The sequence below is a fragment of the Convolutriloba macropyga genome, chromosome 14 (genome assembly GCF_964194025.1).
Source record: "Convolutriloba macropyga chromosome 14, txConMacr16.3, whole genome shotgun sequence".
Taxonomy (NCBI): domain Eukaryota; kingdom Metazoa; phylum Xenacoelomorpha; order Acoela; family Convolutidae; genus Convolutriloba; species Convolutriloba macropyga.
The window spans coordinates 14,454,090-14,471,540 of NC_134481.1; the positions used below are offsets into that span (position 1 = coordinate 14,454,090).

Here is a 17,451-nt window from a genome sequence, read left to right on the forward strand (position 1 = left end):
TAATATTGTTGACAGTAATCCTTGGTATCAATGAATACTTTTCTTCAGCTATATCAACGCATGCAAAAAACGTACAACTTGTATATTACGCACATTAGACTACTGCTTTCGACGTTCGTTATTAATGTTTTCACTCGGTGCCCAATTGTTGACTTAGTTCAATCTGCTTAAAAAATGACCTCTGAAAAAGCAGTATTCTAATGTATATCACTAAATTTTTACGAAATAAGCGGCCAAAAAAGTGTAGATTAGACAAAACTATATTTACAATAACATCTATTGGAAGTTCAACAAAGTTAGGAGCAGCGGCAAGTAATACACTTTGAAGAAGCTCAAAAACATCATTGGTTTTGTGATTTTTGAGGTAAGATTCTAGACTGTCTTGTTAAGCACTGGCCTCCAAATCGTCATAATTGATTTCCGAAGACGATGACGAATTCTGGCTGCTTTGACTGTGAGTCATTAACTCCTTTTGCGACTGACTCGAAGTTGAGATTGTTGAATTTGGTCGGCTATTTGAATCGTGTAATTTTTTATGTGATTGGTCCGATATTTCTTGGTTGTGTTCGGCATCACTCTCGCCCGATGACCGGCGAAGATCACTGTGGTCGGCATTTATTGTGATGTTTTTGGTATACTGGATTGACTGGTATCTTTTGCCTCGGTTCAGGATCCGAGTTCCGAATATCAAGTCGTATGAACAGAATGTGATGCTACAAATAGTGCACATTATAGTTGTACACAGAAAGTAGATCATGACATTTTTCCATTGAGACATCGATTCTTTCTCGTCAGGCCCATGGTCCAAAAATGCTCCTGAAAAATAATTTCACTTTTTTGGAATAGAATCCACAGATACAGTAAAATAAAGTTTCAATTGAGCAAATATTTTATTCTGTAGAGAATTATTATCAATTTTACCCTCCTCCCCCCCCCCCCCCCCACACACACACAGAACGAAATATACCCCCCCCCCCTCATTTCTAAAAGTCGACAAGTCGAACTGGTAAAAGTGTGATCAATTGTGGATGCACGTTGATGCAGAAAAAGAAAAGTTACGTCAATACAATCTACCTTGTAGTTGAGCTTTAAATTGTCGACATTTTTTTTTATTATTCTATGATTCGTAAAAAAAAGTTTTCAATTTGCTACGGAGAAAAGCCGGCCTAGATATTCCGCCATTTATAAAGAAATATTGGAACATTAATTTGACATTTGTTATTATCACGACCGACAGTTTTCTTTTTGAACCTTTATGAACCTGAAACTTACCGACTACCATGTTAGAGCACCCAATTCCTAGCATCTGAACAAATGACGCCAGTCCCATTGCAGTGCCCACTATGGCAGGGTCCACGACTAGGGGAATACAGGACCACAACACAGAGGCTGTGAGGGAATAAGTGACCCCGTACCATATAAATACAGGAAGTGGGTGAATTGAATTGTCGAATGTGAACAAAAAGAATATAGGTATTGTTGCAAATTGTGCTGTTGAGGAAATGAGTCCCCGAAAGCCAAAGTAGTCAACTACACCGCCAATTATGGGCATGACGACTAGGCTGACGTCATAGAGGGAACCCGCGATTAGTGAGGATTTGTCGTTGTCGTAGCTGAAACAATCAAAAATTAACATTCTGATCATTTCTGTTTGTGCCCCCCGCTGAGTGGGTGCATATTGTTTGCACCCCACAAAAGCACATGCAATATTTTTAAATAATGATTTACTATGTTATGTCACGTGTTCCATAACTGTAGGGGAGGGCGGGGGGGGGGGGGGTTGCAGAAACGGTTTGGTTTTAATTGAGTTCATAGAAAAATACCTAGCTAACCAAGCTCAAATATGAATTGGTTTAAAAAATTTCAATTTAATGGATCACGAAGGAACAATTCTATTAATAATAGAAAAACGAAGTCTTGGTTTGGGACACAAAAATGTTACAGCACAAATATCGTTGTCAAATATCTCATCACTAACCCAGAGCTCACTAATTTATAAAGAACTATCAAGAATCTTGCAATATAGCCATCCGGTCTCGCCTAGGGTAGAAAAGACTTGAAAATGACTTTATTTAAGGACCAAAAAGTTTTTGAAGAAAACTGAATGAATAATATTTGCAACTAACCCGTATTTATCACCCACGAACATGGCCGAATCAGCCACGAATGGAAACAACGTGCAGTAGAAGAACACAATTGACGACACAATGAACCAATACAGTCTGTTCAATCTCTTCACATCTCGTAACTGGACCACGCCCCCTCCAGTGCTGCTTTCGTTCACGTGCTCACTGCTAATCGAGAAATTCCTCTTATGACGTATTTTCATGCCTTGTATGTCTAAGAACCCGACTACAAACGCCGATAGGAACCCTAGCCCGCAAAGACCAGCTCCAACTACTAGGGTTTTCCAAACTCCAATAAGTGAGACTATCTTATTGGTTAGAAGGAAGTTCAGAGTGCTTCCCAGACGTGACACGACTAGTTTCATGCTGAAAGCGAAGGCTAACTCCTTGTTTTTGAACCACATCGAGCACAGACGATATTGCACTATGGTCACTGAGCCATCTCCTAAAAATAAAATATATATATATATATATATATATATATATATATATATATATATATATATATATATAGAAAAAACAAAGGCATCAGATTCTAGAAAAATTGCGAAATAGGATTCCTTGGGCGCACCATTTGGATAGCTACAGTTAGATGTAGAACTGATTTGACGGAAATGTCGATAGGATCTGTAAGGCAATTTTTACAATCAAATTTGTTCCATTAAAGTCAAAATGATTATTTCAACCGCGAAGCTTTATGATCCAGTTTTCATTATACAAGCGTCCTTTATTAACCTTGAACGGTGTTTTTCATAATATTAGTGTTGAAAGTTAATAAAAGAAAGCGGCAAGTCCCGCCATTCGCGATTTAAGTAATTATGCAATAAAACTAGAAACTCATTACCAAAGAGTGGGACAACTGACGTCACCTACTTAAAGCAGTACAACAACATGACTAAAATATTTGAGAAAAGGGATATTTAGGGAAAACTTCATTAGGAGAAAACATTTTTTGTAAAGGTAAAGTGGACATTAAGCGAGTACCAATTAAAACAATTATAAGTTGTACTTAAAAAAGCACCTGACGCTCTGAAGTACTCAAGTGTCCCTAATCGACGTCTACATGATAAAAACTTACTTTTTTAATATTGAGCATATATAGCATTTAATTTTATTTCCATGTCTATTGCAGCATTTTTCTCGAGTTTTCCTACGCCCCATAACTGTAAATTATTTGGGATAAACCAACGGAATGTTTATTATCTTCTTCACTCTTCTCTTTCCTCCTTGGCAAAAATGACACATTCAACATGAGATTTGTTTACTCATTTTTATGTAAAGACAATTATTGGGCACTTTTGAGTACTTTATAGCCTCAAGTGGACTATGGAGCACCGCTATAAAGTGTTTTAATTGCTATTCGCCTGTTGTCCACAAAACTTTAGTTCAAAATTTTTTCCTAGTGGCTTCATACATTGTCCGAAATTGACAAAACGAGAGATCGCCTAATACACTAAACCTCAAATAATTGCTTCATTTTTTTTGAGAGTTACTAAAAACAAACAAAATGCAGCAAATGACCAATAAAACGGACAAACGGCTAAAGTTAACTTAAGAACTACACCGTCCTAAGGAGACATCGAAAGTAAAAGTTTTGATAAATCAAAACGCTTCTCCTGTTGACGATAACTTTGTCTTTGTTCCCCACATCAGTTTAACTCACTTTTCGTTTCGGTCAAAACTTCAAAAAATTTCTTTTTCGGATTTAAAAAAAGGAAATCAAAACGGCTTTTCGTTTCTCAAATATTACAAGCGATTGGACTATAATAAAGGAAGCTGTGAGCTCACAGCTTCCGACAATAATGAAAAACATTCTCAAATAATTGACTTTTTTCATCAGAAATTTAAAATCTATAATTCATTTTTACAGATTTCTTATAATATAATATACATAAGTTTTAAGTGAACACTCCCATTTGTTAGACAATGCGAATTGTTGTCAGTTATTGAGATTTTTTTTACCAAGAGATCCAAAAATACATATTTCGGATCTTTTCTGCTAGCGCCCCCCCCCCGCGCTTAGTTAGGCACCCCCCATTTATAAATGTGTAAACATATTGTTAAAGCTAAGTAATCTTATACGTGAACATATGTGAGCAATATGCATTTACTAAAAGCTAGCACAGCTATGGTTTGAAAGTTTTACGTATTCAACCAAAATTTGTTGCATATAACGTAAGCATCAAAAAAAATTTCTGTATTAGACCATTTTTGGTGTTATCGGCTACAAAAAGGGCTTGATTTTTTAAAACTTCTAAAGGAAACTACTCTAAAAGTGCCTTCAATCTACCTAGACACTCTTGTTTCAATGAAATGCAAATATCACTCTTACAATTCGCGAAAACTTCCGATTTTGGGGGGTGCAAAATTTAACGGCTATATAAGGCGGGGGGGGGGGGGTGGCTAGAAATATGGGAAAAGATCCCATATTTCTGTTTGTTTAGATTTATGAAATTTCTAAAATGAAACTTCAAACTACAGATATCTGTTCACTTTTCGGGTGTTTTACTTTAGATCATTAAGTGCCAAAACCCGAAGGAAAAAAACCGAGCCTGAAGGAAATAAAGGCACGCGGAAGTAAACCTCCATTGAATTTCGGTCGTTATAAATTGTTGGGTTGGGATAGTTTAATATCAAGTCCCACGGGTCACTGAGTCATGGCCACAGGGCAGGAGCCATGGTCAAATGCGTCAATTTAGCGGTTCAAAAGGTTAAATTCGGGTTTATTTCTGTGGATGAAAATTTTCTCAGTACTTTTTTCCTACCTAAAATTGCTTGGGGGTGGGGGAGGGTTTTCATGGGTGTGTTTTCCCAACCCCGAAATAATTCAGATTTCATCAGAAGTTGAACATACTTTTCTCTGTTACTAAATAGTTGGTTTAAAACTTCATACGCCTTAAAACCTGCCCACTATTTACTAATCTCCTTGCGTGTTATTGAAACTGTCATATTGTAGATATTTGCGCCAAATATTTGAACTTCAGATGCTTTTGGGGCTAAATTCTAACACTCTAAAGTTCTTTAAGTCAAAATTGCCAAATGAAGCGGATTAGCAAAGCTTGGTAAACATAAGTAGCTTATTATTGATTTTCTGTAGTTCTTCAAGGTTCAATTTCTTGACAAACCTTGAGCAAATATTGAAATACGTTTTCAGCTGTTCTTCAAAGTGGCCACGACGTTATCACAAAGCGACTAGGGCGCATACAAAAATACCAAAGTACTTACGGGTGATGTTACGTCATCAAATTAATTCCTTAACCCACGTGAACAGAAATTGTCTTCACGAGCACGTGGGAAGAAATTGTTGCAATTTTTTTAAAACCAAAAAATGATAAATGTAACAACCTAAAAACATAATCGCTAATAACTAGCCGTTTGAAATAACTCATGCTATCATAAGGGTGCAAAAATAGCAACAGACTCAGAAGCGCGCGGGAGGGGGGGGGGGGGTTCCCTAAAAATTACAATTTAGACAATTACTGTCTGAGAAGATGTTACGATTCGTATACTGCGAACACTAAAACCTTTGTTGAAATCTCAAATAACGAACTTGCCTAAAAATGAAAATTAAGCTTGTTTCTGATCACAGTCAGAAAAAGATTAGCTTAAAAGTCTTTATCTTTTCTAATCCTTTTGAACTTAAATCTGTCCCCCCCCCCCAGCTTAGTGAGCATAAATCTTTTTTGACCCCCAGGCGTACGTGCTATTTTCTTACATAGTAACGTGCTATATGACAACATAAAATTTGTAACTGGGGCCCATAAAAAACACTGGGGGGGGGGGGGGGGAACAGAATAGTTCTTTTTTTATTTATTGACCATACCTGCTCCAAAGAGTAATCTCCCTCCCAGCATGCAGACCATCATCAGAGTCGAGTTCTCAATCGTGGATCCGAATGCAAAGACTGAAGCTCCGAGGAAACAGAAGAAAGTGAAGACGAGAGCACCTATCATATTTCCAACTCTGTCTATGAAGAAACCAGAGAATAGAACCACAACTGCATTCGTCCACGAGTAGATGGCGTAGAGAAGATTGTATTGCTGAGCACTCATACCTAGACCTGAATAATATCCTGATGTTTCTAAGAGCTCTCAGTTTGTAGCAATTATAATAGTCCTGCTCGTCTTTTGTGCGATTGTGTCTCATGTTCAATTTTAGTGTCATTTTTGATAATTTTTGTATCAATATCTTAATTCAAAAGTAAAATAAGGCACAATTTGCTGTTCCTCGAAGACGAACAGCGATAAAACGGCTAGTTTGGGTCTCATTGGGAAGTTGGCAATGTAAAAGATTCGATTTATATTGGAGTGCTTTTTTCAACACGTTCTAAAATTTGCCGATATATGTGTTTATCAATTTCTCTCAAACGAATATTGTAGCAATTATATTAGTCCTGTTGGTCTTCTTTTATGCGATTTTTCGCTTGACCGATTTTTCGTCTGACCCATTTGACTTCTAGTCCTCAGAAACGGGATAAACCGAGACCGGAGGGCAGTGAGTTCTCTTAGAGCCTTACTGCTCACTAGTCTCTAAAAATGCGATTCACCAAAACTGTTTAAGAGACAATCTAATGGTGTGAACTGCGGTTCTTAGAAATTAATCCCCCTCCCACTTAACCCCCCCCCCCGCCACCCCCCTTCACCGCTTCGCCTCATTTCACTTGTAACCTGACATGCTTGTCCTCAACCGCGCTCACCGCGCTCTCCCCTTTCAAGTTTTGTTTTTTTCTTTTTTGACATAATCATTTAAAATATTACTTGAAGATTATTAAAGATTAACTTCAGTCACCTTCTGTGCAGTTTGTGACATTAGGCGGACAGTGTCTGGGTGCCTGGAAATCATTCTGAAGGACACTTGGCATGTCGAAGCAGTAGTAGTTTCCAAAGGACATTAAACAACAGAAGAACAGCACCACAAATCGATAGTAGCTCTTTCCAGGGTTAAGACACCGTAACACGTTTTCCTTACGGGTGACATCTGAAACAGAAAGCAATGTAGCGAAATTTAACATTTTATTTGTAGAGAAGACTTTTCTTTTTTTTATTATTCTACCCTTAGTGACGTGCTATTGGCGATGTTGGAGCGGACTACTAAGTCATTAATGGACTTAATTCTCAAGAAGACAAGTAACTGAATTTGATTTTCGTTACATGCTATATTGAGAACGAAATCAGCAAAAATTTGTTTTCTCAAAAGTTTTTATTAAAGTTACATTGAAGCAAAGGAACCACACCGAAAAAAATCTTAAGAGGAATATATAAGGGGCATCATAAAATAAGTTTACAAAACAATTTTCAACGGAATAAAAATTTGCATCAAGATCGATGTAAAAGTCTCACTTTTAGTTCCACATTTTAAAAAAATGGGAGAAATTTATGATAGGCCCACTTCTTTGTTCAGACAATTTTGGACTTCTTTGACAGCATACCAGACTATTATATGTGGTATCAAGTTAAAGCTCTCCGCATCTACAGTTTGCTTTTGTTGAAAAGTTTTGGCGACAATTTTGACCCAAAATTTAAGGCAATTCAGCCTGATTTTCAACCAAATTCGGCTATGATAAAATTCAACCAATTCAGGCAACAACCGGTCTTTTAGACGGTATCTTAGAAAAAGTGTTATCCACTTCCTTTGTCCAAATCTTCATCTAGAACAAACATAAAACAAATCCTTTTTCAGAAAAAAATGAGACAAATTTTCAGCCAATGCTTAGCCAATTTTATGAATTGGTAACCCCTATTCACCTAACGTTTTATTCCAAGCTTTTGAAATCTGTTAATTGTTGACTAATTGTTGAAATTTTTTTGAAAAAATCAGAAAACTGTCAATATATTTAATATCGAACCAAAACATATGAAAGGCTATATATTCTAGTGATAACATGCACTCGACCCACAAATACAGTTGACCAAACAACGACAAACGATGACAGATTCTGCAGCGTGTATTTTTGTGGGCTACGCTGAGATTTGATTGAGAAGCCACAAGAAATTTTTTTTTGATAATATTTTTTCAATTATCTCTCACACTGAGACAGAAAACAAAATTGAGATTCCGCTGGGATCAAAACAGACGTAGAGAAAAAACAAATTAGCCTGAGGTTGCGAATAACTACTTCTGAAGTGAGAGAGGAGCAAGATTTAGGCGAAATTTTGTTTTGGTTTATTCTTAAATTTTTATAAAATTTAACCTTTAACTTCTATGAGCGCTTTACATGATTTAAGAGAATCACTTTTTGTGATCTGATAATGACATTGAAAATAATTGTTTTGAAAAAATTTCGGAAAAAAATTGTTCAGGCCTAGTTCTCCCGTTAAAAGTTCTTTTTCGTGATCTGCCTGATCGTCAGTGACTATGACGACCAGTTTAGCAAAAAACAGTTTTAATCTATTTAATGATTTCATTTGCGCCCGTGGATTTTACTATCAGAAAATCCATCTTTTTAAAATGAGCAGAACTTTTCAGCTTTGTCCTGACCTGTTTTTTTCTTCCTCTTGCTATGGACAGTTGAACATTTAATGCTAACATTTTGACCAAAATCAGTTGCAACTGGTCAGCTGGTCCGTCTCTTTATGCATTCTAGCTATTACTATGTTGTTTCTTCAGGAGAAAAGATTTACAGGCACAATTGGAAAAAAAGGAATTTTTTAGTTCACTGCAGATGGACATTTTGGCTTTCTGTACAAAACCTAAATAAACGACATGCCTAATTTTCTCTCTAATGTTGCATTTTGTTTTCTTTTTCATGCATCTTTTATGTAGCTTTAGGATTATATCAGATTTGATAGTATTTTTTCAAAAAATGTAACTTTTTTTGGCTTCGCTTCTCATAGCGAAAGATTTAAAGAAGGTAGATGAGCTCATCATAATTTGAACCTCATTTCTTTGCTGGCACAATGTAATTTTTTTTGCTGTCGCATGCGCTTTCATTGTTTCTAAGTTTCTTATTTCATTTTTTTGAAAGAATTCAGAATTTTATTGTTGTTCAATAAGCGTGACACCACCTATTTGGAAACAAAAATCGAACCTGCTATTCCCCTCATTTTGGGGACTCATTTTTTGTTGAACAATTTTCAATAGTATATGGTCTGTACTTCATTCGGGTGCTTAGTTCAATCCGTGATATAGATTGTTTTGAGATTAATTTGATACGGAAGAGGTTAGAAACAGTATTTTTCGTTAGACCTTTTTCTCAGCTGTGTAACTAATTTGCTGCACTTTTATCAAAACAAATTGGTAGTAATCAACCATAAAATCGAATTTGAAATTTCATTGTTGTTTTTAACTTGAACTACATTTTATTCTTTTCCTTCTATGTTCCTCAATATATCTCAAACGGATTTGTTGTTTTTACGTGATTTTGCCTCTATTTTTATATAATTTCGTTCATTCAATTTGACCTTTACCAGCTTTTTTGCTCCTGTTCTCTACCAAAAATATACAAGTAGAAGTTAAAAACGTAAGAAACGTTGCTAGGAAAGACGTTTCCAGGAAGTTTAGATATATTTGTATCGTTGATAAAGTAGGCCACAGAACTGAATTATTTATGACAAAAAATGCAAACACCATTGTTTTATCTTCCAGTACTGTCAACTTCTGGAAAAAAATCGCAAGGCTATGAAAAAGTTGAAAAAAGAAGGTTTTCACTGAACACACGTGACATTATTCCCCTGATTTATTGACGCTTTACGGGTTCGTTTAAGGCTTTCAGGTTAAAAAAAGAAAACATTAATTTTTCACAAACATTTTTTTCACTTCTAGAGCCTCATTTGCCAATGGTTTGAACAAAACCCTCTTCCTGAGACAAATGTGAAGAAACAACTATAAAAATAGTTAACTTTGAAACCATGTTTGACTTTAGAATTGTTTAAGAAAAAAGCTTTATTTTCCCAATGTGCAATCGACAAAGATTAATAAATCAAAATCAACGATTAAAAAACGAAACATAAATGGTTTCAGTTTAGTAAAAACACTTTTGAGGAAAACTCTTTCGACAAAACTTAAGGATTAAATCAAGAACTTAAGTGATACTTATCATTCTCACGTAATTGAGTGTTACTCAGGCTTTTTCGTTCCTTGGATCTTTTCTCGTAGCAGCTTGATAAAAATATTGTTTGATGCTAAAACAAATGTTTCTGCAATATTATTTCAGATATATTGATATGACACATCTTATGCTTGCGAATGCGGATGTGGGAACATTATGTGCTACGCACAGAACAAGTGAGCCTTTTGTTGCATTTATGTTTTTATCCTTTTCATAGGAAGTTATTATTGCCCCTTTTGCATGGGTAACATTTTATTTATTGTTTACCTTCAGGTAATTTTTTGTTTGATCACGGCAAAATATCTTGATATAAATAGCATCTTCTAAGTTCTTGAGGCCCGAGTGTTTCAAAATCGAACAAACCGACTCAAAATTGCGGTTCACTGAGAAAATTTTAATCAAAAAAAGTGTATAAATTTGAAAAAAAGTTTACTGATAAGACTGAAGTGTAAAATTATCTAGTTTTTTTCTGATTGGCGTCAAAATAAAAATATCAGCTGATCAAAATTTATCAAAAAATCAGATACCAATTCATTCTGCTGATCTCTTCAAGAGTCGTTTAAATATTTCATATAATTATGAGCCATATCAAGGCAACAAATTATTTATGGGCACGTCGTAGGAAAAAATGCCAAGAGAGCCCTCCAAAAGATATTAATGAAAAGAATGTCCAAGTTTCAGTACTAAAAATGATGAGCCTCAATTTATTTCAGCGTTGGATGTTTGGTATACACACTCCGCCAATAAAAGTGCCTTTCTTTTTTCAGATTATATAAATGTAGCAGATTAGATAGCGCATGACATGCATAATCATAGGTAGCTATCATGAGGGGAAAATTTTGATGTGGTCAACTGAATTTTAACATCTATTTCACTCTATCTAAATAACTGTTCTTCATGCTGAAATAGTTATCAACAAAAAATATCTGGATGATTCAACGATATTATTACAAGAGCTTACTTTTTTTCTACATCTGCTCAAACTACTTTAGTTTCTTTATCTCTAAATATTGCATCGATTTTGCAGCTGTGCATGGAATTTTTAAGAACAAATTATGATTATAAATAAAGTCAACACAAAAGATTTTAGGCAATTTTCAAGAATAAAAAACTTTTAATAACAACATAAAAAAGTATTCAGCTGAAAATTTTGAAAAACATCACTGGAAACTCTTGTATTAGTTTCTTGACAACTAAATTTTGCATTTGACAAAAGCTATGATTAGCTTTATAAAAAAATAGTCACTTGAAAATCATCGATTTCTTCCACCCAGATTTCTTTCTTCTTCGTTGGAGTTCGATGTTAGCTTTAATGGTTTCTCAAATTAATTTGATTTGAATTCCTTGACAAGAGATGTAATCGAATTCTAATGATTTTTTTTAGCTGAAGCATGTTTATTCTTGACCTGGACTTTGACATTTACTTTCGAACACTGACTTCTGTTTTACAAGATTAACCTTTTTTCAGCAAATTGGATTTTAAGAGTAGCTAGTCAAGGTCGAAAGGTCGTTTAGAGAATTTTTTTTCCGATACCAGTCTCTCCTCTCCATCCAAACTATAGACACTCCCTCAAAAAATATCTCCTCAACCTATCCCCTAGGCCTACCTACCTAACCCTAGTCTACCTCCACATCATTCCACACATGCTCAAATCCCCCCCCCCCACCTGCCTAACTCTTCCCGACTATCGACTCCTCTATAAACAAAAATCTACATATCACAGACTGCCACCCCTGATCCCCCACTCCTAAAAAGAAACATTCTTTCTGCCTTTTTAAAAATGCTTTCCATAGTTTTATTAGGCACTTTTTTGTTATTTTGGTTCTCTTTCTTTTTGATGTCTCAAATAAACTTAAATTAGAGGTTATATTTTGCGGTTGTTCAAGTTGGTTTTGGTGTTCTACCGGCAATGTTTTTTATGCAAAATTTTTGCTTGACCGTTTTTGTTCTCCTGCTCTAAAACATTCCTTCGATTTCACTGCTCGAGTGAACTTTTCACGGTTGATTTTTTTTAAACAAATGCAGTTTTACGATAGTATTTTGCAAGGTCCCCAACAGCCGAGGGGTTGAAGTTTCAGTTTCATACTCGGGAGGTTGCGGGTTTCAACCCTCCTTAACCGGGAATTTCTTACACCCACAAAAGTTTATTTAAGCTACGACCCCGTCTGATTTAAATGGTCTCGCCTGTCGTTCCAGAGCAATTTAACTGACGTATGTAAATCGGTTGATGTTTCATGTTTTCAACACCTTCTCCGGTGAAATAAAATTTCGTAAAAACTGTATCATTTTTCGAGTAATGCATAAATTACGTATTTAGCGGAAGAAAACTCTGATTGTCACCTGTACTCACATGTTTTTTTTCCGTTTTCAATAACTAAATCTCGCTTCAAAACCTTCAAGTAAAAGGCGTCTTTTGATACTTTGGTCAAAAGTGGTGAATTCTTTCTGCCTTTGAAGTTGCAACACACTTTGTACTTTTAGATCTAACATAAAACCGCTCAGATTCTATTGAAGGTGAATCAGTGTCCTAAGGTGCCCAATCGCTACTTGGGGTTAATCTTAAACTATTTTAGACCTATAGATTTAACGGGTCTTTCCCGTTATAGCCCCCCCCCCCAGCTTAGTGGTCATATAACCTATAGCCCCCCCCCCCCCCTCCAATCATGATAAGTACACCATAATGGGGGGGGGGGTATAATTTCGTGGTGGGGCTATAATGGGGAAGACCCGATTAAACGTTTCGACTATTTGTCAGTTGACAATTTAATGCAAAACTGAAATCGCTTCAATTAACTCTTTTTTCAATCAGTTAGACTGCTTTGTTTTATGAATAAGCATTCATAGGAAAAACGGGAAAAATGACAAATACCGTCAAAAACCAAAAAGACTAAAATTACTACTTATACATTAATGTAACATAAACGATAAAATTGCTGCTCAGAAACAGTGAAGTCTTGAAAAAAACTATTATTTATGGTATTGACAGCCAGCTATATTATCCCTTTTTGCAGTAATTTAAAAAATTATAACAAATTCACAGAAAACAATAAACAAAAACTAAAAATTAAAACGAACCTCACCTTTGATCTTGAAATACTGTTTTTCGTAGTTAGGCAACAAGGGCTCAAAATCCGCGGGATAAGAACAATATGCATCTTTGAAAGTCATTTTCAAACCGGTTTCAATTCAAGTTATAACTGTAACTCTAGTCCTAGCAAGCTCATAACTAAATTAACGGGAACACAGCGAAATTTTAAAGATCTGTAGTCTTACGTAAGGTTTATAGAAATAATCGAATCGTTTTCGTAAAATATTTTCCGTAAAGTTTCACACAAAGCAATAGTTAGTTTTGTTTGCACGTTAACAGCTGCAAAATCAGGAAGTTAAACTGAGTTAAAACATATACGACAGAAATTATTCAGTTAACTTTAGGTTTCAATTGGAGCTAAAAATAGCAACTTGGGTTTATTCCCAGTTAACAGGGAGACAGATAGGTCATTGACATTTTAACAGGAAAAACGAACGAGGCAATTTGAAGTTCTTAAGCACGTGACAGTTAAAAGTTATCGAAAAACGTTCATATGTAATAATGCCCACTTTTCAGAAAATTGGTCAGTATATAAATTGACAACAGGAACTAAATAAAAACTACTAATAAAAATGACAATTCTTTTAGCAATTTAACAATTTAAGAAACATTTTCACTGCTGCTATAAAAACCTTCTGTGAATAAAAAATAAAATGCGGACTAAATGATGAAGTGTTCAAAAGGGAACAATTTATCCTCCACAAAAGGTATGACGTCACATTAAAAGCTAAATGTTAAATCACGTTTTTCATTGCGCGCAATTGATATCTTTGCGCTTTTCCTTATGACGACAAAGGAGAAATTGCCATTTTTTCATACCATAAATGGTTCAGCTGAAGTAATTCGCGGAAATTGTGGCAGTTTATTACCACTGGTGTTTAATGTACAGCACTGCATATATTTCTGTCAGCAGTTTATCTTTGTGCTCATATAGCCTAACAATTACTAAGCCACCAAATCTAAAAACTGAAAAGTGTTCGTTAAGTCAATTTTTCTCTGTGTAGTTATTAACGCAAACAAAGTGCAATGGGTTAATAATCGTTGTAATGAGTTTAGTGGCCACCCCGAAATATTTTCGTGAGTCAGTTGCTGACTGCGCCATGTTGTATTGCTGAAGCTTATTTTGAACCGATTGTGTCGCGTTTGACTCTCACTTAGTCAAATTAGGCAATTGCGTCGGGATTGCAACTTTTCTAAGTTAGATTTTGAAATTTACTTTCAGAATTGGCGATTCGCGGTGCGAAGGACTAGTTGAATTTCTGAGATAGCCCTTGAAAAGCAAATTGCTAATTTTAAATTGCAACTGACTTTAAGCTACACAAATGAGACAATGAAATTAAATGTACAAATTAAATCAAAAAGGAAGTTAAAGTGGTCATAAGGTGATCACGCGATAAGAAAGGAAGCCGACATTTGTTTTCATTGTGAATAGATAGTTTCCTGTCTAGAATATGAACAAAATGGATATTGAATCAAATTTAGTGAATGAAATTAAGATGAAGATAAATTTAACTAAATTACTGCCCTTGAAAATAGATTTAAACTAAATACGGTAATGGATATTTTTAAAAATATCCAGTCCGTATGACAAAACCGCCAAAATTAACGGTTGAGTTGGAAGCTATAATTTGTTTTCGCAGGTCTTGTGAAAAAAAATTAGACATTTAATATCATAATGGCATTTCAAACCACTTTTAAAAAATTAACGAAAAAATTCCATGCCTAAATATTTTTTGGGGCTTCTAGGTGCAATGAGCCCAATTGCCAGTAATTTTTCAAGTAGTTTTAAATTGATGTTATTTGTCTGCTCCTGTTTAATCGAGTCGTTGCTCCTCAGATTCAGTCGTTGAATTTGGAAAAAAAATAAAACATACGGTATGATTCTTTCTGAATTTAACAAAGAAACTTTCAACCAAAACCTTAAACGACAATACTTACAACAAAATTTTCCTAAAAGCACGTTTTCAGAGTATTAGAGAAATTATGAAGGACGACTTCAGAATAATGATGAAACAAATTGCCTTCACTTGTAAGTCAAAAACTTCCACAATGGTTTCAGGGATCTTTTCTGCTAGCACCTCCCCCCACGGTGAGTAAGGCACCCCATTTATAAATTTGAAAGCATATTGTTAAAGCTGAAGAATCTTATACGTGAACATATATGAATAAAATGCATTTACTAAAAGCTAGCACAGCTTTGGTTTTGAAATATTACGTATTCCGCCAAAATTTGTTGCATATAACGTAAGCATCAAAAAAAATTTCTGCATTAGATCATTTTTGGCATTATCGGCTACAATAAAGGCGTGATTTTTCTAGGAAACTATTCTAAAAGTGCCTTCAATCTACCTAGAAACTCTTGTTTCAATGAAATGCAAATATCGATCTTACAATTCGCGAAGGCTTAGATTTTGGGGGTGCAAATTTGCGGCTATATAGGGCTGGCGGGCGCTAGCAGAAAAGATCTGGATTCAGGTGTTCTGAAGTATTTAGAATTACCCAAAATGATATGTCCACACCCAGGAATTAAATTAAATTTTTAGTTACTTTAACACTTTAGCAGTTTTATTCTGCCATTTTTTCAAAAGGTGAACCATAAACAACTGTCTTCTCTCGAATTGCTATCAACCGACTGCAAGATGTTTGTTTTGGTAAAAGAGTATACGCTTTAGCAGGTTAACATGACTGGGTACATAAGAACGTTTGTTGTGTGAGAGCAACGGTGGTGTTCAATCTTCCAAAAAATTTTTATAGAGCATTTAATTACTTCAAGGCAAAAAAAGTATTAAAAACGAGCAGCATACGTTGGACATACAGCAGACAAGATCAAAACATTATACTAGACAGAATTTTCAAAATTATAGAAAATTCATTTAATGCATTTAGAAGTCAACATTTTTACGTTAACTAATCCTCACGGATAAAAATTTACTATCAATAACCAAAGCCATCTATTTAAAAAATAAAGCCAAGGTAATAGAATTTTTTTTGAGATGAACAACTTTTTATAAAAATGATGGGCCAGCGCAGAAAGCTTAAAAACAAAAACAATTATGCAACAAATTAAAATTATAAAGGACATTCTTTTTGAATACAGAGTGTAGAAAGAGTAAAAAATAAAGTACATCTACGGATTATAAGCCAGTCGAATGTCGCAACAGGCTTGCCTGAACGGCTGGTCAGTTTATTTGATAGAAATTTGGTCATTTAGCTAAATTTCAGAAAAGTCACAAATCAGTTTCAGAGAAAATAAAAAAAATCATCAAAAATACGTTGAAAAATTGGTTCGTAGTCATACTGTATATGTAGCGATTATCTTTTTAGCATTAAACTGAATTATTCAAAAAAATCTTTCTTGAGTGATTAAAACGAGGGCAAGCGTAATTAAGCAATGCTAATAAATGCTCAGTTTGAGTTACCAAAACTTATCAAATCGAGACATAACACCACTTCCGTTTTGAAAATAGAAACACAGTTGACGAATATACAATTTTTTAATAAAAAATCCAGGGAATATTTATGCTAAAGTATGCTTGTAGTGTAAACAGATAAATGCGTATTTGGATGCGTACTATTGAATGTGCATTTTGAGAATATTAACATGGCGGAGGTTTGAAATCAATGTCTGCAGAGAAATTTTGTGCGACTTATCATATAGATATAATTAAAAAAATGTTATTAGCTTTATAAAAAATTTCATGATCTCTAGTTTTAGAGCACCAGAAATAGAAAATTTTCGGGACGAGTTATTCAACAATTAATTTTTCGTGGTGCTTAGATTCCAGAATAGGGCTAGTAAGAGACCCTAAAAATCGCAAGCAAATAAGCGTACACAAAACACACACACACACACACACACACACACACACACACACATATATATATATATATATATATATATATATATATATATATATATATATATATATATACTCCCCGCGCGCGCCACACACACACACACACACACACACACACACTCAAATAAATATCTGCAAAATGTGCGAAAGTAATAAAAAGTTCACAAAGAGACAGGTTGAGGCTCGCGCAAGACAAGCAGAAAAGGGTTGGTTTAAAGCTAAGAAAAGACGAGAGAGGATGGGCAGATTTTTAAAAAAAAAGATTGTGCACTTCACGAGTCGAGTCCCAGACTTGAGGAAACCGCACTCGACTATAAGGTGGTGTGAAAAAT

The 17,451-nt window shown here is 34.9% G+C and overlaps 1 protein-coding gene across 10 annotated transcripts in view; it reads right to left on the minus strand.

Moving 5' to 3' along the window:
• Positions 1-244: 244 nt before the first annotated feature.
• The window catches only part of LOC142353617 (lysosomal dipeptide transporter MFSD1-like), a 39,153-nt gene continuing 21,946 nt past the window's right edge, over positions 245-17,451 (minus strand). For 7 of the 10 annotated variants that reach the window (XM_075405907.1, XM_075405906.1, XM_075405905.1 and 4 more), the window contains 5 exons: positions 6,915-7,103; positions 5,950-6,186; positions 2,127-2,571; positions 1,273-1,613; positions 245-816 (listed from right to left, as the gene is read on the minus strand). In XM_075405907.1, coding sequence (XP_075262022.1) covers positions 386-816; positions 1,273-1,613; positions 2,127-2,571; positions 5,950-6,186; positions 6,915-7,103 — 1,643 coding nt within the window. In that variant the 3' untranslated portion in view covers positions 245-385. Of the gene's footprint in view, positions 817-1,272; positions 1,614-2,126; positions 2,572-5,949; positions 6,187-6,914; positions 7,104-10,170; positions 10,247-13,249; positions 13,876-17,451 lie in introns of those variants that run through there. The other 3 variants (XM_075405902.1, XM_075405903.1, XM_075405911.1) reach the window with 3 other exon arrangements.